Genomic DNA, 25,888 nt, shown 5'->3' on the forward strand with positions numbered 1-25,888 from the left:
ATGGGAGGGTTAATAATAAATGTGAGAGGAAAGGGTTGGGTTGAGGGGAAAGAGTGGAGGGGAGGGAAGAATAGGGGAGGATACAAAATGGAGGGGATGAGAGAAGGGAGGTAGGCGGAGAGAAGAGAGGAGGGTATAGGTGGAGTGAAGCATTGAATTCTACTTAAACACACTTACCATTGCACAAGGTAAATCATCTGCACATCTCTCCTGTGTACATGTTACAGTACCCGATTGACATTGACAGTATGTACATGTATCCAGCCTCCAGGATGCCCCGTCCTAGACAAAGAAAACACATTATGAATATGCAATAGTGCTATAATTTATTCATAATCACATTTAACATCAAACTGTATAACCTCTGGGATATCCTCCTACATTATTGAAACCGTTTGGCAAAAGACACAACCGATTTTCCTTCTTTTCCTTTCTTTTTTTTACTAAAACAATTATCAGAGGGAATTTTTGCATGTTATATTGAAGATCGCTGCGATTAGTCAATTGACAATATTTGTTGGGAAATACTATATGTGAAGTTGTAAAAGAGTAAACTTTGACCGCAAGCACCCATGTTTTGGTCCTTCCAAAATAGTTGGATGCATTTCTGCTTGCCCTTGGATCATTTTGTTTCACAAGATGACACTTTCACAAACGTTTTCTAGTTGTCAATCTCGTTCACACCTGACCGTTAAAGAAACAGATACAATTGCTGCCACTTCCTAAGGATGTTCGCAACGAGGTCAAGAGAAAAACTTCCTGGACGGAAGAGGAGTTTAATTTATCATGTATGTTAAAACTTGAATAATAATGTTTGAGTTAGGAAACCACAACTTGTTTCATGCCTTAAAAATATTTATGTAAGCAACCATTGTCACGAAAAGTTGTATTTCTATATCCAGTCAAACTCCATGACTGTCTGACCTTCCCTCCCCCCTTCCCCCCTCCCCACCTTAATCTCTCCCTTTCTTTAGTTGCCTCCAATTTTATTCTCAATTTGTGAGTTTTCATACAATTTCTTGACCTAAGTTTTCACAAACCCACAAGTTCTGATTTAGATTAACCTCTTAATACCTATAACACCTTACATCTTACCACAAAACCCAGGTGAGAAGAAGTTTAATTTGAAAGTTGGAATCATCCTGCATAGGCTCAAAACCACAGCCAACATGAAAACTTTAAAAATTCTTCTCATAAGTCATGTGAAGCATGGGGAAGGGGGTGAGGGATAAATGAGCAAGGCACATTACTCATGGCAATTTGAACACATCTATAGGACTATTTTGTGTCTCATAGTGGGATATTTAAGTTGTGGAGTTAAATTTGAATTTTTAAAGTGTTTTGCAAAGTTTCTGGCAACAATCTCCAGGTTTTCTTCTTAATTCTGTAGGTTTCCACATTTGGAGGGGTTGGCATGTTTGCTCCTTAAGGATGAGGGAGTGTTGGGTGTAGGGAGGGGGGGCCTGAAAATGTGAGAAGTGGAGAGGGAGAAGAGGAATATCAAAGTTTTGTAGCTCTGCCACTGTAACTATGCAATGGTAAAGAACTGCACACTGGAAGATTTTCTTTTAATTCAAACCAGGCAGATGAAAAGTTGCTTCACTGTCATTCATCTTGGCTAGTAAATAACCTTGACCCAAAAATAAACATGTTATAGATACAACCATAGGACAAATGAGGTCATGTATGGCAAAGGAAAAAAACCTCTTAAAAGTTAAAGAGTTTCCTACCAGGGCCACCATTTAATTAGCTGCAGGTATCCCAGAAATAAAACAAACAGAATTAACCAGGACTTCCAGTAGAGGAATTATGAATAATTCATCTGGTTCTAATTTAGGTATGGTAACAACTGTAGCAAAATATAGATAATGGCAAGAGCTTCCTCTACAGCATAGTCCAGGTAAAGACTTAGTTCTGACTGATGAATATGGAAGGGGGGGGGGAATTAAATACTTTATGTATCGTTTTGAGATCAAAACAATTGAAGTTGAAAAGTTTTGTAATAAAAGTGAAAAGTGAAAAGTAAGCAAGCAAGATGTGAAAGATACAAATCAACAAATCTGTACTGTTTTCCTTTTAAATACGTACAGCTAAAAGTTACCAACTTCTGTAGGCTAGGTAGTAAAATGAGAAAAGTGCATGATTTGTATGGAGACAGATAAGAAAGGAAAATAAAGAAAATCAGAAATTCACTCACAGGATAAACTTGATCGTCAACTTGGCAAGAGCTTCCAACACACTCGGGACAACATTTTCCTTCTGGGACTACGGCAACCTCTCCCTGAGAATTGGATACAAGAAGGAAACATGGTAAAGAAGGAATTTGATTGGTCACTTGTTTTCAGCTCATTACCATCTTTTCCATCACCCTCTTTAACCCCTCCCAAATCCCCAACCCCACATCCAACTATTCCTTAAAATTCATCTAAGTAGTCTGAGAAGGGTGTGAGAGGGGTGTAAGAATGGTGTACTAATAAGGGTGCGAGAGGTATGACAGGTGTGTGAGAGGGTGGGGTAGGGGTGGGAGAAGAAAAAGTAACTGCAAAATGGAATGTACAACTGCTTGTTTCTGGCTTTCTAATGTGAAATACCTTCAACCTGATCTCCTCCTCCACAAAGCATCACCATGCTCTTTTTTTATCACTTTTCAATTCACCCCCTATTCCTAACCCCTCCCTCCCCCTCCCTTTTCGTAATTTTCAAGCTTAAATGGGATGTAAAGGAGTAAAATATGAATGACACTAGGAGAACATTAAATGCCAATCCACCGTCGAAAGTACAAAATAAAGATAAAAAAAGTCGATATAGAATCGACACGGAAAGAATTCATTTTTAGCACTGAGATGATAACATGTTAAATGTTATGAAATATCTGTGAATGCCATTTATGTTTAGCGCCCGACTTTTAAAGAGTTCAAACATTTTTGAACCGATGTACGAAATCCAACAGAGGTGCCGCCACTCGATGATAAGAGGAAGCACATGTACATAAATAAAGGAAATTGTTGAAAAATCATAAAAAGTACATGGTACCATATGGAGTTATTTACCAAATGTTCTTCAAGTAATGACCTATATTACAACGATACGAATGACAGCCCAAGGTAAGAGGACCCCACCACTTTCCAGGTATGTACAAGAAACCAAGTCCCAGACAAAACCCATCACATCAACTGCCAACATTCCCCCTACCCCACCCCCACCCCACCCCCCTCTTCCGTACTAAGATTCTGTACGGCTGAATTAACCTTTCAAAATGCATCTTTTACTTCCTATCATGCATCAAAACTTGTTCATTTTCGGGGAGAAGGAGAAGGCATTTCGAGAAGGCATTTCGAGGAGAAGGCATTTATGTGACTCTCTCACCTGTCTGCATATTAATGGTGGACAGTCCACGACGAAGCAACGGACTACCCCGTTGTTGCATATACACTTTGCACACTTTAAAGGATTCCATTCTTGGGAATGGTGATAGGTTATACCTCTATATGTACATGATCCTGTGAGTGAAAATGGAACATAAAAAAAAGTTAAAATATCAAGAGCAAAAGATGGATATGTTGGAATAAAGCCAAACGATAATATTCTGTCAGAGTTTTAGCTTTTGACTCATTCAAATTAAATAAGCTATGTTAATACACTTGAAAAGGGCAAACAAGAAACATCATGATTAAAGAATATAGTGTCCTCAGTAGATACACTATAATGTCCCTAATTTGATAATACTCATATGGTAACATAAAGATAATGATCATAAGAATACATTGCCCCCAGTAGGTACACAATAATGTCCCTAATTTGACAATGCTCATATGGTAACATAAAGATAATGATCATAAGAATACATTGCCCCCAGTAGGTACACAATAATGTCCCTAATTTGATAATGCTCATATGGTATTAACATAAAGATAATGATCATAAGAATAAAGTGCCCTCAGTAGGTACACTATAATATCACTAACTTGACAATGCTCATACGGTAACAGAAAATAGACACATTGTGACAAAAATATCAGCATTTATATCCAGCCCCCAAAAACAACTTAAGTTTTGAACACTTTACAGTGTACATGGGGTAAATCCAGGATTTCATACAGGAGGGCCTAATCAAATTTTAGACCAAAATTTGGTACTTTTAATCCAAGGCTAGAAAAATTAAGTGTATAATCAGGTCCAGAAGCAAGGTTGTGTGAAGTTGCAAAAGGAGATGTACACCAACTACTCCCCCTACCCCTCCCCTCCCCCACCCTCCCCTCCCCTCCCCCACCCCCAGATCTGTGCCTGATGTAAGAGTCTTATGGTAAGCACTTACTTCCTGGTCGTATACAGTCAGGACAGCACTGACCAGGAATTCTTTGTAAAACTTCCTCCGATGAACATTGCGTTCTTGGACAAGAAGTATTGCTACAATGGACAGTCCCTGCTCTGCAGTAGCACTCTGTGCAAGGTTCGGGCCTCCATTGAGAATTATGCTGTGATAGTCAAAAAAGAAGGGAATAAGGTTTAAAAATCTCTGTGTTTTTAAATTATTAGGCTGATTGAAAAAACTCAAAATAATAATATAATATTTGTACACAAATTTATTAATGCATGCTACATTACGCTGGGCAGGGACAGGTATGATGAATTTACTTCAACAGAACTGCATGATATTCAGTTGGACTCACTGGGATATTGTAGAGAATGACAGAATGCACGGGGGAGGGGGGAGGGGGTTAGGGGGATTGGGGAAGGGGGATATGCGATGAGAGGAAGGAGGAGAGGAGGGGAGGGGATAAGGAGTGGGCAAGGTGGAAAGTTATGTGAAACTACCACATTTGATTTCAAATTGAAAATTTCTTAATGAAATGGAAATGCTGGACGGATCAAAATTGGACTTGATAATATGAGACCCAAGTTTAAGCATCCATCAATCTTCAATTATTTTACTTGATTCTCTCCTCATCCTCCTCCTCCTCCTCCCTGATCTCTCCTTTTTCCCCACAAGCTAATCCATGTCAACAGCACTCTGAACTCTGAGAGTGCGTTCTTTGCCCTAACATCATGTATTAGGCTTCCCTGGACTCCGCTGGTATAATTACAAGCTTGTTCGAAATGTAATTATACGACCGTACTCGGAATCACTTATCAAAAATTCCTCTACCTTCACCCAAACCCTGATGCCGCCCCTCACGAGCACGGAGCAGCGACAACCTTTTTAATTAATTATTCCTCTCTAGCAGAACTTGAGATGACTTCTTCAAATACCAGAATTCCAGTTTTTTCACACCTCCATTGGCAAAATTTATCTGTTTGTGGACGTGGTGGACTTTTCAAATCTGACCTATATCTACAAACAATAAATGACCTCCTTGAAGGGTTGGCCGCTAACCGACTGCTCCAGGATTCCTGCAATCTCCGTAAATTTGTCTTTTAAAGTCTAGTAACTGAAGTCCGATGATTCAATTTGTTAAACCAATATTAATACCCCTTTGGATGAAGCTGTCAGCATACCAGGTCAGTGGGATTAAGAATTATCTGACAGAAAGGAGGAAGGTTAGGATTTGGCCTGTAAACAATGACACCAGGGCTCTAAAATTTATAAATTTATGCGGTCACAAAATCTCATACACAGACTGAGTTGCTCTTTTTCATATCAGTTGGACTGTGCATGAGGTCGATGCATCGATATCAGAACAGACATTTGATGCATGCTGATATTTCTGAAAGATTCGAAAATGGTACCTTTTTGCAAAGATTCCTATCTTTGGAGTCGTTACCATAAGCAGGGTCAAATTATGACATAGGTAGTACAGGCTGGGCGTGAAAATCTTCCGTTGGAAGCGAACAAACTAGTTTGTTACAGGATTATCGTATGGAACAGTATAAGTCGATCCAATTCAACTAAAAAACGAGCTGTCCAGGCTATTTTTGGGGGCCTGAAATGGATAAGTTATGAATACTACAATTGGATTCTAAAATGCCTCCCTTCCCACCCAAAGAACCTGGTGTGATATACCACCTCCATGGATATACAGACCAAAACAAGGACATATTGCCTTTAAGATAATGAATGAGTCTGCCGAACTTGTTAGCCTCTTACTAGGACATGATTTACTGGGTACCAGTTAGGGTCTGTCTTAACGCTACAAATGTTATCAAATTTTGTTTGCCATTAACTTATGACACCTTCCTCTAATCTCTGTTTATCATGTCACCAAACATGCAGCCCTCCCCTGGGATTAAAGAGGAAAACTGATATTCAACCTACTGTACAAAGCCCTGAATGTGGTCATGAAAGGTCACACTATTTCTCAACAAAATTTATGGTTTCCACTCAAGATTTAAACTACAAAGCAGCAGAGTCATAAAGAGGGTTTACAACATCTTATCACTTCAGGCTGACTGTGATGGAGGGTGGATTTGATAAATTATGATACAATGTTTGTATCATAACTACAGATATCAATGACAGAAATGTTAATCTCTTTAAATCTTCACACTTATCATGGGCAACAAACCGATGTGTTTTTACCCTATGACACAGACATTTTGGGTTGATGTATACCTATGAAGGAAGTAGCGATAGTAACAACGGATTCACGGAATGAGTAACAAAAGCGCAGCTTTGTGCTCGATGAGCCTGCACTGTCTTAAAGGCATTGAAGACTCGCCCCAAACCGCGTGCAGCCATCTGAAAAAGCTAACTTTCTGTTGCTTGCAAGTGACGTTTTGTTCGTGTCGCTACAAAATGCAGACAGTACAGTAATGAAACGTGATACCTTGTTATCTTTAGCTGGACCTGAGATGTCCATCGCTGTATCGTTTATACACTGTGATGTGGGTATTGACCGCAGCTGTATGTACTGACTGTACACTAGTGTCTTATTACCGACGGTAGCAAGTTGTGTGTGTATTTTCTGGGATCAATGGTGGTGTCTAACACTTCTGTTACACCTCATTCGAAACTAGGTCAGATTACCGGCATTAGACGTTTCTTTTTGCGCGAGTCTTCACACCCTTTAAATGGTTGATATTCTTGGTACGCGAAATTACTTTTTCTGATGAAGCACACTGAGTTATGTAAGGAACAACCACAGCACAAGCAAAGGGCATAATGGTGCATGGTGCATCATGGGAAGTCAAAATTCTGTTATCATCCCGAGCTCAGTTTTGTTGATGAGTAAAAAATAGGAAGTTGATAAGACCAAACAGATGGAAGGTTATGCATACTTACACCTACTACTTCCCCTTCATACAGACATGATCCTGAGCTAGTGCCGCATTCTGGACAACATCTGTTGGGTGCTATTTTTAATCTTTCCCCCTGTAAGACAGAAAAAAAAAACAAGACAAAGATAAACAAAAAATTAGAGTTAATGCTTTGCTTTCCTCTATGTCGTCGGGGAGATTCGGAGCTATGATAAAACTTCAAAAACATGAAAAATACAGAACAGCCCCGCCTTTCCCCAAGAAAAAGAAGAAGAAAAAAAGATGTCTTTAAAGGGTTAATTGATAGATAATGAGACTTCCTTCTTGTCTGAAAACTTTTCTCTCTGATTGTCTCAATGTGATGAGATAAGATAAGATAAGATTCACTTTATTAAACCCGCTTCGGGTAATTAAATGCTCATTGTACAGAATAAGATGGATATAACATTAAAATACAGCACATGGAAAATGACTCACATAAAACAATAAGACAATAAAAATTGCAAAGCCCAACAATGGCAAGACTAAGTATGACAAAAACAGTGAAGGTCAAAAACAGTGATGAGATCCAATCCATAGGAGATGAACTTTGCCTGAGCCTCAGTTAGATGATGTCTTTCTCTTAATTCCTTCACTGCAGACAAGGTACAGCAAATGGGTGCAGTTGTTGTGAGGGGACAGGTTAAGTGAGGAGTGAATTAAAAGATCCATCAAACCAATTCCAAAAATTGCCTTGATTGGTTTACTCAAATTTACTGGATGATGATAACCTTAGTAGTTACGAAGAGAGAATAAGAAAACATGGCAGACTGATTCTTAACCCCCCCATGCCTCCACCCAAAACCTGGCCCTTAAACCACGCCCCTTTGGTAGTAAAGAATATCACCTTAAGAACGACATACCAAACTACATTATAGTCATTGCATTGAAAGTCAAGTTATAACCAGTGCTTCTTATCAAGTCCCTGACTCAAGTCACTCTTCCATTTACTCTTTGGGGAATCAACTTCCACAAATTTTTGATACCAGAGGCTTCAATTTTGAAATTTAGTGACTGGAGTCATATGACTTTTTAACATCACTGCTAGAAAAATGACTCTCTTTCTCACTCCACTCTGAGACAGGCAAACAGAGTGACTTACAAAGACTGACCTCCCTATCTTTTGCCAAGGGAATAAGCAGATGTATATCAAACATCAGAAAAGTATTAAACATCAACCCTACTCATCCTTCGGATGGATTCTCCAACCTGGGAAGATATTTTATTGACCATCTAGTACTTAACTACAACTTGGTACATCAGGGCAGTGATATACAACTGTGTACAGAACGGACAGTTACAACCGAAACAAGACTGGCTGGATTACTTGGACCTTTGACCCACGTAGACAGAAAGACTGGCCCCTGAGGAATTTCAAACCAGCTGTTGAAATTGATGAATGGCAGAACCAAGGAACAGGTCAAGCGAGGAGCCTCAAATCAAGATATATCAGGAATACATGTATCATGTGCTTTCAAATGTCAACAAAAATATTTTCATAAATAATCCCTCATTATCTCATCAAACCATTGGCATTAAAATAGCAGTTTTTATTGAACATCTTCATTAATATTTGCTTTTCCCTAGATTCCATCAACTCTGCATTTGTGAGGCATCCTCTGCTATCTGTAGAGCTGTGTTGTTTGGGAGCTTTTCAGGTTCTTTCAACAACTTTTCTTTAATCTCTCAGACCAACTTGAAATACATTTAAATGGGCTAAATTAAATTTCAATTCATTAAAAACCAATTTTGTATTCCTCCTGCCCTTCCCCCCCCTTTCTTTTTCCTTTCTTTTCTTTAATTTTCTTTTCATTTAATATAATTTCTTCTTCCTTTAAAGATTTAAAGATGTTACGAAATAATTTGAAGAGAAAGCTACAAACGAATAATAGCTACATGGCAAGAACATGGAGTACAATTCTGGCCATTCAAGGAACATGAAATATGATATGTTTACAACATGTATAAAACATCTGTTAACAATCCTGGAGAAAAGGAAATAACATTTAGAATCCACAAAATTAAAAAACAAAATAGTGCAACAGGGTTGAAGACCTTGGTTGAGTCAGATGTCTGCCACACTGTCCAATTAAGAGGTCTAAATACTTAGTTTAGTTTTAAGGGCACCTGTGTAGAAGCAGGAAATCATCCTTTTAGGGGAGTAGTAAATATATGGATACATATGCATACATACTTCTTCCTCAGGTACACCTTGGAAAGGGTCATTGGGGGCACAGTGCCTGAATGTTACCAGTTAATAGGCTAAGGTAGATAGGTGTGCATCCATAGGTAAGGGAGACAGGTAAGTGAGGAGTGCAGTAAACCCCTCCTGTATATGCAAATCATGTTACTGCAAGAGATGCACAGCAGGGAAAGAGGGTCAGCTGAGAGGGTAAACTTGGTATTTAAAGAGGATGAACTGAGTAAAAGAGGATAAATGAGGATGAACTGAGCAAAGGGTATAAACTTGGCATAGATGATAAACTGGGCATAGATGGTTTACCTGTTGAAACGGGTAAACTGTTAGTAGGTGTAATTACAATAGACTGTGCACATGCTGTATCCATGGCTGGTAAACTATGCTGTATGCTTTAAACACTACAAATTTAAGACACTTTGTGGATTCGAAGAGTTTATTCCCATGATGGGGAAAGGGAATGGGAAGTATTGTACTACTATAAAATGTATGAAAGTAGGTAGATGACAGAGTGTAAATGTGGACCGGAATGAGGAGATCTGTAAGGAAAGAGAGAGAGAGGGAGCGAGATAAACTAAATATTCAGATTCATATTTCATGCACAAGCACAAGGCTATGTGTACTAATATCTCCTCCTCGGCTGTTTGCACCACCCAGGAAGAGATTGCAGATATTGACATCATCTCATGACAGTGCTGTGATAACCATCTTCTCTTTACATAAGGAACTACTTTATCGCTGATGGATGAATACAGGTCTTTGTTACAACCCTCTGCACGTTTTGCACGTAGTAGATTACCAACCCTAACTGTTGCTTCTTCCGTTGTCTCACGAATCTGCTCAGAAGACAGTGTCTTCTTTTGTTATTCCGTCTGCTTTCGCTTTAATAGACAGGGCTCTTTTTTTCTTGTATTTTTCTGGCTCAAGAAAAGCATTACTTTCAAGTGGAATATTATTATGACCTCAAAATTTGTTAGATATACCCAGATGGCCACAAATGCATTAAACAGCTAGTATAACTTTTAACCTTGAACAAATTTCTGGGTTTTTTGAAGTAATAACTTCCATGATATCAATACTAGGTGTGAAAAAACCATATTTTAAATGTTGCTACTACATGTAGTGAACACAACTTGAACTAGGCAGTCACTCATTAAAATTCATAATAATTAGGCTGAAACCCCATAATTACTTTGGCCTATTAGGGGAGGAAGTCAACCTACAACATTCCAGATGCTAGATTTCATTGTCTCTAATAGACCATAGCACTGGTTATAGTCCGTCTAGCGATTCCTATTCTTAGTTAACTAACTTAGTTAACCGAGTTACATGGTCGCATTCTGATATTTCAAACTGAAAAACATCAACAAGTCGAATTCCTCAAAAACTCATTCTCTCTTATTAAGGCTTTTGCGGTTATAACTGGATCTATGTCGAATGTTCGCTCAAGGATGAGCTATATATGCCTATTGCCTACATAACAAAACTAACCAAGTCTGTATATCAAATCCCCAAAACAAGCTACCACAGTAGTTTCCTAGTAGAACATGTAAAACTGTACAGGCGAGGCAGTGGCAACCATTACCAGAAATCAGCAATCACTTACAGAGATGAAATATTGTAAAACACCGCTTTTTTTTATGATTCCAATGCATGCCATTCTGTACAAAGGGACCTCTGTGTCACAGTCTGCTATACTGCAGGACATAAAAAGTCAGCCTTTTTTTAAACTTTTTTTAAAGCCTAAGGCAAGTCTGTCTGATAAGAGAGTCAGAAGAGAGTTTGGAAAATTATGAAAAAAAGAAAAGTTACAAAATGGTGAAAACCACAAGAACCCTCACTGGTAGTTTCATGATTACTGGTTGAGTATAGACGATATGATGAAGCCTTCAAAATGATTTTGCAAGATCCCAACTTTTGCAAGATTACCTCCTTATTGACACCATATGGGGTCATCAATAAATTTGATAGAAATATCCTCTTTTTGAAGAAAAAATACTCTAACAAAGTTACAATTTTTGAGACAAATCTTGATATTCAATGGAGGAAGAGGTTAATTCAGGTCATATACAAAGATTGCTATTGTTGACTCAGTTGATCCCACAGGAACATGTTTTCTGTATTTGTTCCTTATTACTTTTTTTACTTAATACAAAGCAACTTTTCACATTTCTTTGCCAAGGTCTTCCTCCATTCACAATACAACCAGGCTCAATTTTCATGAGGCATGTTGTTATTAAATATGTCACACAATTATATTGTACAGTAAGTTTGCACAAAATTAAGCATGTTACAATTATTTCCACATACCAGACAGGACTGATAACAACTTGCACCTTCAACCTTCCACTCCACTAGTCACTTCCCATCCCCTCCCACTCTCCCACCCACTCCCACCTCCCCCACCCCTCCCATTCTCCCTCCCACCTCTACACTTTCCCCTATCAAGTTATCACTACAGATAGACCTGTAGCACACTACTATTGCAATTAGATTTCCAACAGTTACAAATACAAATTAAAGGGATTTATGCGACCTCAACTCACTGAACCACATTTCACGATATATCGAACAGTATTAGACTAGAACCTCAAGACAAGTCAAACTGGAAACATGTGTGTGCTTCCTCATTCAATGATAAATTTAACAAACGAAAATATCCAAAACCCAGCTAAACTTTCATTAGGTTCATGACAGAACTGTTTAACTGTGGTAGTTCAAGGTAGAATTACTAACACATGAGGAGCCAATGGAATTTGAGACTGCACTCTTTTAACAGCTTGCTCTATATGGAAGGTGGAAGATATTAAAGATTACCAAAAGATATAGGAACTTTCTACAAACTAAACCCCCCTCTGGAGCCATAAATTTTCACCACTGAGTTGGTCAGTGGGGTTTGACCATTGCTATTAAGACCATTGACCTCCGACAGAAATCCAGAGGGCATTTGAATCAAAAAGTATTCCAGCTAAGCCTTAGTGTTTATACAGTGATGTCTAGGATTATTGGCCTTCATAATGCGATTTCAAGTAAGTTTTGAGACCCTATTGGGAATAGAGATGTTTCTCAATATCTTCAGATATTAAATTATATTTTATATCTGTTAGATTAAGATTGCAAGAAATGATCTGGTGTCAACTTCCTGAGGAGCAAAGACAATTTCAGGTGAGAGAGTTCTCTCTTCCTGTGTTCGATTTTAAACAATGGGGAGCGCAGGTTTGATTCTAGTTTATTATTTTTGTGATTTTTATTATTCACAAAGCATCATTTTTATGACTCCTTGTTTATTTAGAATGTAACTTGTTTAATGTCAGTTTTCCTCAATTGTATTTATCTTGTTGGCAAACAAAAGACCCCTATCACCTGAGAAACAGACATTTATTTCCACAGAAGAAAGAAAAAAACAGATAAGTAACAACCTGGGATGTATCCTGCTAAAATGCTTGTTTATTTAGAATGTAACTTGTTTAATGTCAGTTTTCCTCAATTGTATTTATCTGTTGGCAAACAAAAGACCCCTATCACCTGAGAAACAGACATTTATTTCCACAGAAGAAAGAAAGAAAACAGATAAGTAACAACCTGGGACGTATCCTGCTAAAAAACCACAAATGACTTCTTCAGAATCAATCACATACTTCCTTCCACCCACCTGGGGGGTACAATAATTCAACGATACTAACGAAGCAATTATAGTGATACATGTTCGTGTATTAAAGCAACGATAATTACCTGCCTCCACGATACGATTGCACTTTCCAATCCAGCGGGTCTATTTAATTTGTAAAACTTTAGCACTGTAACCAGGCGCGTAGCCAAGGGGTGGGGGGAAAGGGGGTGACCTCCCCCCTTGAGCATATTTTTTTTGTATGTTTTTTATGATATCGCTAGTAATTTCAAATAGGAAATGCTTAGATGCAACTTGCAAAGGCTTGGAAAGTGCCGTTTCCAGCGATCTGGGAGGCATTTTCGGCAAAAATGTTCTTGTACGCTTCGCGCCAACTCATGGTGGTGCTACACTTAGATAGTTTCCAATGCCGAATCTACGGCTCTGATAATTTGCCTACAGGTTCGCCCCTCCCTTGGCAAATTCTACGTTACGTGCCTGACTGTAAGCCAGTTTACCTACTTCTGGGTCATTTTTTTTGAACACTTACAGATTTGATAGATGGAAAAGTGCTATAGTAGAGATAAGACAGGTAAGTGGGAGTTTGCGGCAAACCTCTAAAAGGAAAAGGGATTGGTCACCAAACAAAACAAACTCTGGTTGTCATACATTATGACCACAAAGATCAAAACCAGAGTTACATATTGAGAAAATATGTAACGTTACACTTCACAAACAAGGGTGTTAAATTTTGAACCTTGTTGACTATCGTCTGCATGATGATCCCTACAATAGTTTAATATGCAAGGAATATTAATCACTTTCAAAGTAATTACAAAACCATATTTGGCTGTGTAATTACTTTGTTTGGCAGCACTACAGTACCATACTTCTCAAACTTACCATTGAAAGGACAAGCTTTTTATTTCTCAAAACGGCACGATAAAATCTAGAACTGAGAAGTACCGCAGTTCAAGATTATTCCATGAAACCCTTATATCAAAATGGGTTCTATAGGAATTAACTTTGGAAAAAACAAATTTGGGTTCAAAGATTTTTGAGGCTTTGAATAGAGAAAAGTACCAAGCTTTCTCCAAATTCTCTGAAACATACTTGCAAAAAATAACCCCAAAAATATTAGAAATCTATGACTTCTTGAAAAAGGAAATAAATAAAAATTATTTTAGAAACTCTGTGATTGTGACCATTTCTGAACCTCTTGACAGACTTTTCAGATATATTTCATATCTAGATCTGGATATATACACTACTTACCCTCTGAAAATCACATTCTGGATTATGGCATTGTTTGTGTTGACAGCTTACTATATCTCCCAAACATGAACATAATGTACAAGGTTCTGCTTCCCATACTGTGTTATTCTGCAAAGAAACAAATCAAAACAGAAAAATGAAAGGTCAAAAGAAACTCCTGATGAAAAGTCTTAATTAATATATTTATGTTGTTGCTATGGGATGTGGTTATATATACTGACCACACATCATTCCATCATAGTTTTCAGACCCAAAATTGGGTCACAGGAAACATTTTCAGATGGTACCAGGATTTTTCCAGACTGTTGGAAAAAATTTCTGCTGTTTTCAAAGCTTGTCGACAGAGACCGATTCAGTTCATACTTTTAACAGCAATTCCAAAGCCCAATCTAGCTTTCATGCATTCCCGGGCATCATTTCTGAGGGGTTTTGTCTCGTAGGTTGTGGCTCAGTCCTCTGGAAGCTCCTAGGTTGAAAGCCTAACAGTTTGTGAACCACTGATTGATAAACTACACTTCTCTGGATGTGGATTTATTTGAAAGGCTCAGTAGATGTGATGATATTACGGATGAAGAGAGGGATACAATGATTTGAAAATGTGAGGTATGATAATGAGTTATAGCTAGGAAGATAGTAGTGATGAGGACAACTGGGGTGGAGGGGGGGGGGGCACTTGGGTGACCAATATAAATGCTAAGTGAAGGGTATAACATTAAGAAATTTGAAATAATTTATACAACCCTTTGTAACAAATGAAAAAGCCAATGCTGTAGAATGTATACACTGACTACTGAGTGAAGAGTGGTTTGGAAACCCTAGGTTGACCAATACCCTAACAACAGAAATAGCAAGATTGAAAAGGCTAGATGTAGTAGTCACACATACTCTATAGTATACACTGCATGCTACAGTGTATATTGCTTAAACATAAGGTTTGACTGCACACAAAAATTGTGTACTTAGGTTGTTTGAGTGTGATCTTACTTTGGGTAGCACTTGATATTGGTTAAAATGCTTTTAAATTAAGGACAGAATTTGAAAAGCTGAGTTTCATAAGCCCAAAAGGAATCAAGAGGAATGGGGGAAAACTTAAACTATGTTTATCACTCTCTAAATCTTTTGTTCATGAATGTAGGCTTTTGTTTTATGGCCTTAGTAAATGGAAAGGCTAAAAGTAACACTTCCTATGTAACAAAAAAAAAAATCTTATTTTTAGAGTTCCTTAAAACCTAACGTCAACTCATACCGGATAAGTTGGCACTCGTTCTCAAGTACTAAAACAATGCCGTGGAGGCAGTCGATTACGTCAAGAATACTTTCAAAATGTAATAACATCTTCCTATGATTTCAGGTTAATTACTTCGTAGGTAACAGTTCAAGCAGCTTAATGGCTATCAAATTCCTTCCTCTTCAAAGGTGAATCATTGCTCTTACCCTTAGGTAAAAACAAAGCAAAGAAATGAGAGTTCTTTTAACCTTAACAGTTTGATATAGTCATACAGACATTTTTTTTAACAAACATTTGTTTTTGATGACTTCGTTTGTACATATTTATCCGTCATGCATACTTGTAGTAAGTCTGTACTCATTTTCTAACACAGTCACCTGTGTTCGTACCTGCCAACGTGGATCTGTCATCATAAATTTTTGGAAAATTTTGGAAAAATACAGATAATAGCGCAATATTGTACTCTACGGAACTACCATCATGTATATATATTTGCACAACAGGTGCGTCAGAGTGCCAGGTCAGGCCCCAGGGACAATTTGTGACATCAGCCCCCTTTTTATCCTGTTCATATACCACATTTTCTAGTCCCACCATATTTTCCCCAGGCTTCCAAATTTACCCCAGAGCTGTATCTTGCCCCCCCCCCTCCCTGGCCTCTTCTCCTCAGGCTTGAAACAAAGTACTGCTAAAACATATAAGCAGGCAAGATCTTCAAAATTGATAGTCTCTCTTACATCATGGAAATTCTACTTCAAACATTTAGTTTTCTTTTTTTAATTTTCTTGCTGATTACTCATTAACGAATTGGAAATATCTGCAGAGTTGTCAATTTAGCCCTGATTTTAAAAGCCCCATCAAAATTCAATTGTCCTTCTTTCTGTCTTTGTGAGAATATATTTATTTACAATATTTTCCTCTTTTGACATATGATCTGTAAATTATGACTCTCCCACTTGCCAGACATTTCAAAAATATTTCACGAGAAAAAAAACCCCACATCTTTAGCTATACAAAAAGAAAATATACTGTCACTGAATTTTTTTTTTTTTATGATAACAGATCTCCTTCTGTCTACACATTCATACCAAATGGCAACCATTTATGACACCTCAGTTTAATATCCACACATTGTCTGTGTTGCTGATCCATTAAATTTTCACTCAGCTTCTCTTGCCATACATACTACCAGATCACAAAAGTCTCCCATGATACACATATCTCATACTAAACTGTCTCCTATAGGATACAGTGCCAAGAGGGTGAAATTCTTTCCCCTTGACAAACTGCTCTCTGTCCTATACCAGAAACGAGAGCATCGATTTTCATGAATCTTATTCACATCTGCTATAGACAGGTTATGTAAAGATAGGCTGACATTTTACAGACATACAGAGTGATGATTTCTATGTTATGATAAGACACACAACCCCCCCCCCCCCAAACACTTATCATACATATATAAATGAATGAAGGGTTGCTAAGCTTAATACTCATCTGTATTACTATATATCTAGTGATTGAAACGTTGACCTGACTCTTAAAATCATAGCTCATTATGGAACAGCCATTAATCTTTGTCTCAGCTTTGGTAAATCTGTCACAAGTTCATTGTACCTATGGTACATTACACATGAAACATGACACAAATAGCAATAATCTGCCAACTCATCCAAAAACAAACATTTACATATACATGACACTGCCCTGACATTGGCAAACCCCTCAACAAAAATGCTACATTTCAAATCTTACAACAACAACAAAATGTGAAATTATCAAAGCAAATTAGCCAATGAAATCAAAATGATGTCAGGTATGCATGGCAAGTACAATTCACAAATGAGTCAAACTTTCAATCAAGACATTATCTTACAGCCAGGTGGAGGTGTATGCTGTCACAGATTTTTAAAATTCACTCCTCTTTTTTCAGATAACCATTTTATATCAAATTAAATAACGGCTGACTCATACAGAGATGCTTTCAGATCACAAGATGAAGAGTGGGAAGAGAAGCTAATTTATTGCGAGTTTTAAGAGTAGATTAAACGATCGTCCCTTCTTCCTCATTAAAAAGTTTAACAACATCCTAAGCTCCACCTGTCAATTAACGTGGAAGTCATTACCCTATGGGGTAGTCTGGTTCCCTTAATTTGCAGCGACGTTAACGACCTACACCGATGATATTAAACTCATTATTAAGATCATCGTAACGACAAATGTGGAATGAAATCATGTTACCGAGCTGGCCTTCCTTCTTCGTTTCGGATGAGACCGCTTGTGGATTTCAAGAATAAAATTGCCAATGAGAACTGACAGTTCATGGTTACACCCCCAGAGGCTGTTTCTCCTTCCACTTAGTAGAATTTTTACGTTATGAAGTTTTCACTATATTTATCAGGATATTGAGATTCTCTACAGCCGTAAGAGTTGGCCTTATATTTGTTCTGATAGGAATTTAAAAAAACAAGACATAGAGAAAAGCCAAAGGTGATACCTATAATTTGTGGATAACTTGTATATATCGTTTCCATTTTGGTATATTTTAAAGCATATTTCCAATTATAAATGGTTTCCATCTGCTACTTCCTGCAGGTTGCCCCACCACCATTCCAAATTTTCTCCTTTTTTTGTCAGTGTCGCCACATACTTCTAAATATTTGCTCCACTCATGTTTCCCACCTTTCCCCCCTCCCCCAATTGTCCCTCTCACCATCCCAACCCAATGTTTCCTTCCAACATTTTGAAACCAACTTCTGCAGATATGGTGATAGCTTTTAACAAGAACACATTACAAATTCATAACCATAGAATGCTTATTCAAGTTCAAATGAACAGTCACATCCACACCTACTTCCATTCTTAAATATTCTTTTTTCCTTCCTCCCTCTTAAGTACAATTTGAGGTCAAACCTCACCATTAAAATAAAGTAATAAACATCCATTTTTTTTTAACCCTACAGAAATAGTTCATTGCAATAACATGACAAATTAATTATTATTCTTATTAGTGGACTATGTACATTCAACTCTCGCTAACGAGAATAACAGAAAGATAAAGACTACCGAAGCAGAAAAAAAAAAAATCATGACTTCTAAAGATTTAAAATTACTTTAAAAGTGCAAAGAACTTGATCAAGACAAGACTTGAACAAACATAGCCCGAAGGGGGCATCCGATATTTGAATACTCCTTTAGCCCAAGCAGCGGGGAAAATACAACAAATTTGCTTGACCTCTTCTTCGATATGTCTTACTCACTCAACTCAAAAAATAAATCAAAACATTAAAATTCTATTGATCTGATTATTGAGAATGTGTGTGCCCAGTGCCCTGGAGTTCTAATGACAATAACGGTCAATTATTAGATTTAACTTGGGTAATCATAATATTCATAATAGCTGGTAGTGGTCAATGGGCTATGATAATTACCCTACCCTTTTTGGTGTGGAATTTGGTCAACTTGGTATTTTGGTAATCCCATGTACCAATGCAGTTCTGAAGCTAGACTATGGTACTGTTATTTCAAGAATTTAAAGACAGGTTAATTGATTTATTTTGCAAATTTTAAAAAATTCCGAGATTTTTGCATTTTTTTTTCCCCTTATGAAAAAGTAGAGTATGTGGGCCTCTTAACGTTTTAGAGAGAAAGGTAGTCTTTGGTAATCAGCTAATTATTAAATTTAATTGGTGAATGAAGAAAAGGATAACTTAGTTTGATAAATTCTTATGGTCTTAATACTCTGCAGTACTATTGAAGTTTCATAAAAGTAAACTGCTGGCGATTGACCATCAAGCGCAAAATGTTGATATTCTAAAACTTACTGGTTTGGATATTTACGAGTGACAAGCTTACCAATCTCCCCACAACCTTAGCACTCTCGTTCTACCGTGTCTAGAATGAACTGGTAACCTTTTAACACTGTGCGCACTATATGACCGGCCAAAATTCTAGGGTACGCCCCTCTTTTTAAAGGTTATAAATTGCTACTTCTGCATCTACATCAAGAAGGATAACAAAATTGAAATGATGGTAGACTTAGAAGTATAGATGGCAGCAGAGCAGAATTGTCCAGTGCTACTGGGCAATAAAGGTTGTAGCCAATTTTTCCCCCTTATAGCTATGATTATCATCATTTCAGTAATTACATGTGATGACAAAACAAGATATTTTACGAGTGATTGTGCAATAGAATGGACAAGTTAAACCCATTTTTACATTTTTTACAAGTTAATTGTGAATTTTATATTTAACTACATATTCCATCTTTATATACACTTTAAATGTGACAGAAATAATCCTTTTCATATCAGTCCTGTGCATAAGAAAATGCCCTGATTAATTGTGACTTGCAAAAGTTCATACTTGGGTTGAAAGAACCATTTGTTATGTTAGACAGGTCAATACTCTAACTTTGTTTGTGTCCTGTTTTGTAACATTCCCTAACAGGACAATCTTTTCCTTAAATTAAAAGTATTGCCTCCAAAATTTAAACAAGCTTTTAAGATAGTAATACTGTTCAGAAAGTACTTTTCAGGAGGTCTTGGACCTTCCACGTTATTCTCATCAATCTGACGTCTACTTAGAGGAGTGAAATTGTGGTGAGGAGACAGGTAAGTGTAGAAGCAAAATAGAGTAAATATTATAAAACTTACTGGTTTATATATTTACGAGTGACCCACTTACCTGTCTCCCCACAACCTAAGTACCGCATTCTACCGTGTCTAGTATGCCCTGGTAATTTTTTAACACTGTGCACCCTCACTGACCCCCAGTGACCTCCTTCTTATTCTACCATCCAAAGTGTCTCACATGTTTTTCGTATTGGGAAAAATTTTCGTAAGTGGGGAACGAAGTAAATATATCTTTTAAATAGTAAATTTACTAGACAATCTGGTTACACAATGCTAATTGCTATTTTGTCAAATGGTAACCATCAACTTCTTGAGACAAACAGTTGAACCACCACTGTTCATTCCTACAGAGGTAATAAGCCGGTTGAAACTGTTTTTGCTGCAGTGAGTTTAACCTTCATATGTATACAACAACTTTTACAATGGTTGGAAGTTACTACTGAATTCTGCTTTCCGTTAATAGTTTGACAGTTGTTATTTGTACCGACTGTAACTACAAGAGAAGTTGGTCAGGAAACAGACGGAAGTTTACTTACAGCAAAATGGACGGTGATTTCACTTATTTTCCAATCAACTCTTGGAGAGCGACGGGTCAAACCAACTTTCAAAACCAGAAGCATGAATATTTTTTACATTTGACCCAGTATCGATGAAATAACAACATGGTAACTGATATTGTCCACTAAGGGACCAGTCCTTAAAAATAATCAAATTGTTGACATAAATCGCAAAGCTTCACACAATTCCAGCTTGTACCACATGACACTAAGCTAATTAATTTGAATAATTGTAACCAGAACAAATCAGCAATTTTACTTCTTCTTTTTAAACCAAATTTGGCTGACTGGCTGGATAATATTCTCTGTGCTGCCAAATTATAACACTCCTGCTGACCAAAAGCAAACAAATTCATTTTCATTGACAACACTTTGACCAATGAATGGCCATCATTGGTCAACCTATGGCTGACCACATCCACAATCCTCTGATTCCCTTTTTATTTGTTTTGCTACCATGCTATTTCTTCCTCTCCACAAAGTTTAAACTTCCGTTCTTACCTGACTGAATCTTAATGCCAAATATTGTCATTTTAGATTTCGTGCAGAATGTGTAAAGTTTTAGCTCAAAAGACCACTCATATATCACACCCCTTCTATTTATTATTTGGTGAAGGGTTTTGTTCACACCTGTGCTGTATAAAGGAACTAGTTGACCATGCTATTCAGTAGCTGGACCCAACCTAGAATACCAAGAGAGAGATCGGCAATGCTTCTGTGCAACTTGGTAACCAGATCTGAATAGTAACTATAGCTATATACAGAGCTCAATATCAAGTAAAGGGCACAGAACTGTTTAGTAGATTTATTCAATTATCATTATTATTACATAGAAGACAAAGTGTATGATTTGAGTAGAGACATGTAAAGGTTAAGTAAAATAAATTGTAATAATTGTAATAATTCAGTTAAATATGCACATTTTAAGTGATGTGCTAGTCATTACCATCAGCACATGTTCAATGTGATTTTATCACTTTACATACTGTTCTATCTCCTGCAATAAAATCAACCACGAAGAAATGCAAAAAAAAACAGTATTGTTGTCAAATATGCTAGGAGAGTCAAAAAATGGCCACTCATGTCATGATCAAACTTCAAGTGGAAGTATTATTGTCATGCTCAAAGGATTTTACGTTTATTTTACCAGAACATTTAACTTATTGAAACGAAAAATATATTGATTGCCAAATATGCCAGAAAGTGAGATAATGGCCACTCCAGTCATGATCAAACTTTTAAGTGGAATTTTTATACTGCCGTGCGAAAAGGATTTTATTTTACCGTAACATTTGTATATATTAATGTGGTAGGTTTGAAGCTTTTGAAAGTACATTTGAAAAGTTTCAGCAGTTTTTAAGTGTACTAACATTTTACAGGATACAGATAAACTTTATTAGTGGTTGGCTTACTCCTTCAGATTAAGACAGAAATCAGAATTCATGTGCTCAGTAAGTCTCTTTTCAATACAGCGTAAAATTACAGCCAAGTATCAATACTGTTCACCTTATCACATACCCTCCCCGACCCCTGTTCACCCTCACAAACACATCATCTCCTAGAACCAATTAACTTCCTTCTTTGATGCAACATCATTCAATAATTCCCACCACAGAGAGCAATTTATTAAGTTCACACCACATGCCAGTATGTCAATTTAAAATTATCAACTAGACACACAAAAGCTACCAAACATACCAGAAATTATAAAATTCCTACGTTTTCTTTTCTAACCAAGAGATGTTTTTATGTAAGACATACAAAAGACCCAGTACATAATGGTAATATACTGATAAGCCTGTATTAACGGAAGGTCGTTATCAAGATTAATTAGTTATACACTCTGCTGGTGATGAAACATAATCATGAGTGAGAGAGCCATTGAACTACGATAAAGATACACTAATCAAGTGTTTCCACGAGATACATTTTTACATCCCTTGTCAGATTAAGGGCTAGCTGGTACATTTTGTGCATTTTCTTCAAACGATTATCCCTTTTCATGATGAAGAAAATTAAAACTTCAAACAGCTGTGTTTGTAGATACTGGCTAACTGTTTATGAATTACACAGATTCTTTAACAGAATCTTTAGGACCTACAGTACTGTTAGTTTGTATGTTGCTCATGAGTCCCTCTCGAGTTGCCATAATGTCACTGAATTCAATGTTGTTACATACTTCACGATTAGGCACAGATACTTAAACAAATAAAGATGATTTTAATCCCCTTTCACCCCATCCCATCCACTTCGGACAGCTCCATCCTCCTTCCACCCATGCATCCTCCCTCCCATTCACAGCTCTCTTAGATTTGTATGACTTTAATATCATATCTCAATCTGATATCACAGGCAAAGAACAGGGCATAAAGTTGGCATAAAGTCACGAAAAGAATTCAATGTTGTTTACATACTTCATGATTCGGCACAGATACTTAAACAAATAAAGATGTTCTTAAAAGGCGGGTTACTTCCGTCAGAATCAGGAGGGTACTCACATTGAGTCATAAATTATGTATATATAGTAAGGTCTGCAAAATATCAGAGGAAGAAGGCTAATTAGGAATACCATGTCAACAGAATGGAGAAATATGGTAGTACTTTATTGATCAAAGAGGCTGGTTTATTGATCAGCTGGTTAAGAGTGGAAATTTAAGGGAGTGAAGAGTGAAGCCAGAGAGGCATACTCAATCATGCCAAGAGACAAAGTATATTAATGCTTGTTTTCCCAGTCCTGTTATAAATACTTATTGTGTGTATGTACATCACATGAAATGAAGAAATGAATTAACATGCAAATTAATGACTGGAATAACTTCACTGTAACATACACAGATTACAACTTAGTCAATTGAAGAATCTTTGGTATGAATTGTAAATATTTCCAGGAAGTCAAAATAATGATCACATATATATGGTTTAGCATTTTAACATTTTATGTGTACACAGCAAACTTTAGAGCAATTTCTTTGCTGTATTGAGACAATTATTAACTGTTCACATATACCCTGAGTCCGCCTAAGAGTTGAGTGGATAGGAAAATGCATTTTTGGTTTCGATAACGATGGAAATGGTAGATACCTCTAATAGTTGGTGTGTGGATTCATAACTTTGAGTACAAGACCCCTTTTGTTTTTTATGGAGGTGTGTATAGCCACGTACAGTAGACTGACCTGTGTTATCATGACATAGTGTTATTGTAACAGCTAGTTCTGGTTATACTAACAAGCAGAAGTCTAGTGCATTGACGTCATCGAAACCTTAACGCATTTTGTATTCTGGTTAGATTTGGGACAAGTAAGAGTAGACCTAATGAACTTTAATTTTTAATGGTCTTCCTGTCATCAGAAACACCCAAATATCTGGTTAAACAACCAAAATGAGCTTTGGAAAGGTGTCTGTCAGACACTATTTGTTAACATCAAAGACAGATTGTACTGTAAGTGAATAACCCTGCAATAGGTAAACTTTTGAGATTTATAATGAAACAAAACAAGACTAGATGAGGAGTTTGACTGGCCCAATGCTAGCACTATTTACCAAACCTACACATCTCTACTACAGTGCATATATTGATCAATTTCATTCTTTTATTAGTTTGGTTCATGTTTTCAACCAAATTTACTCTTCAAACAACTTAAATATTAAGACCTGGTTGCAGTCCAAGGGACGACCGGAAAACATTGTTCAACATTTGCCCCGACATGTCAACATGCCATGATGGGAGACACTTTGCTGGAAGTAGCAAACTGCCAATACTATATAATACCCTGACAACTCCCTGGAGACCAAACCATTGTTTCCAATATCCACGAGAAGGCAAAACGGATATCTAGACGCTCAAAATGGATTTCTTAAATATATCACGAATCATAATCTCTCTAGCATGTTCAGAGGAAATGCTGTATCTTAAATAGCTAACACTCAGACTTCCAGTTAAGTTTACGGAAACTTGGCGGTTTGGGGACAGTTCAGTAACCTCAACGAGCGTTACGTACCGTTGAAGTTTACCACGCAAAGACACCAGCCGGATATGCTTCTAATATCAGAGTCACCGTGATAATTTTGACATGCTCTCCTGTCAAGGGTTTAAGCTCAAAAAATAATACGTTCCGCTGGGCCAAGGACGTATGACTTCCTAAACAAGCCAAGATTTAGATCGTAGAGGCTCTCATTGTTGGCTTTGCTAAACAGTGGGATGTATATATACAGTGGGTGGAGTTCAGGCAATGTTGTTGTTGTAAAGGACTGAACTTCACAGAACATTTCATCTTTGGGTGCAAGCTCAGAAAGAGAAACTTTGCTGATTTGATCCACGGCATATTACACCTACCTATCCCACACCCCTTGAGAAAAACTTGTAGAAAAATTCCTGGCCATGTTTTGCTTTCAGATTAAAAGCCCGCCACAGACAATAACCTTGTTGATTCACTCTTGTTTATTTGTTATCTTCACTCATTCACTCATATATATGTTCAAGATCAGGACTGACTAGGATTTCTGGCAACTGACCTAACAAGCCCCCTAGGCTTAAGTTAACGGAATTGAACTAGCCTGATCAAAAACCTTCAACAACTTCTTGCAGAACCTACAGCAAATCTTTACTGCAGTTGGTCTGTAGTGTTGGTTTTACTATTGAAAGTTGCACAATGCTTAAAACAACTTTTTGAGTTGATTTTGGTCAATTTTTTCAGTGATTTTTTACACTAATATCCCATGAAAACAAAGGCTATTATTAGCTTGACTGCTAGCTTCAGTTCAAACAATGAATTCATAAGTTGACATATATTTATTAAATCATCAACTTGCATTTCATTAAATGTAATTGAAGATGAAAGAGCATCTGGACAATAAAATGTTGGAAAATTGCAAGCACAAGAATGTGATAGTTCAGTGTGACTTAGACCAAGGATCAGTTGAGGTCACCAAAGGTCACTGAAAAGCTGTTACAAACTCCAAAAGTTGAAAATCTTTTAGACAGTTCATATGTTCTACTGTAGGAATCACTAGACCTGAAGGGTTTCTGGTTCTATGATGTCAAACATTTTTGGTCTTTTGTATTATGCATTTCATTACTAAAACTAAAACTAAAAATACTTTGTAAGTTTTGTTTGCTTTTGCTTGTTTGCTTTGCTAATATTATAAATATATATTATA

The 25,888-nt window shown here is 37.1% G+C and overlaps 1 protein-coding gene across 1 annotated transcript in view; it reads right to left on the reverse strand.

Moving 5' to 3' along the window:
* Positions 1 to 25,888, reverse strand: part of LOC139968710 (extracellular matrix organizing protein FRAS1-like) — a 137,778-nt gene that overhangs the window by 56,026 nt on the left and 55,864 nt on the right. Inside the window, exons 4-9 of the mRNA XM_071973012.1 lie at positions 14,313 to 14,420; positions 7,220 to 7,309; positions 4,316 to 4,475; positions 3,367 to 3,500; positions 2,198 to 2,281; positions 178 to 282 (exon numbers count right to left, since the gene is read on the reverse strand). Of these exons, the coding sequence (XP_071829113.1) occupies positions 178 to 282; positions 2,198 to 2,281; positions 3,367 to 3,500; positions 4,316 to 4,475; positions 7,220 to 7,309; positions 14,313 to 14,420 (681 nt within the window). The remainder of the gene's footprint in view (positions 1 to 177; positions 283 to 2,197; positions 2,282 to 3,366; positions 3,501 to 4,315; positions 4,476 to 7,219; positions 7,310 to 14,312; positions 14,421 to 25,888) is intronic.

This window comes from Apostichopus japonicus, chromosome 6 (assembly GCF_037975245.1).
Source record: "Apostichopus japonicus isolate 1M-3 chromosome 6, ASM3797524v1, whole genome shotgun sequence".
NCBI lineage: Eukaryota > Metazoa > Echinodermata > Holothuroidea > Aspidochirotida > Stichopodidae > Apostichopus > Apostichopus japonicus.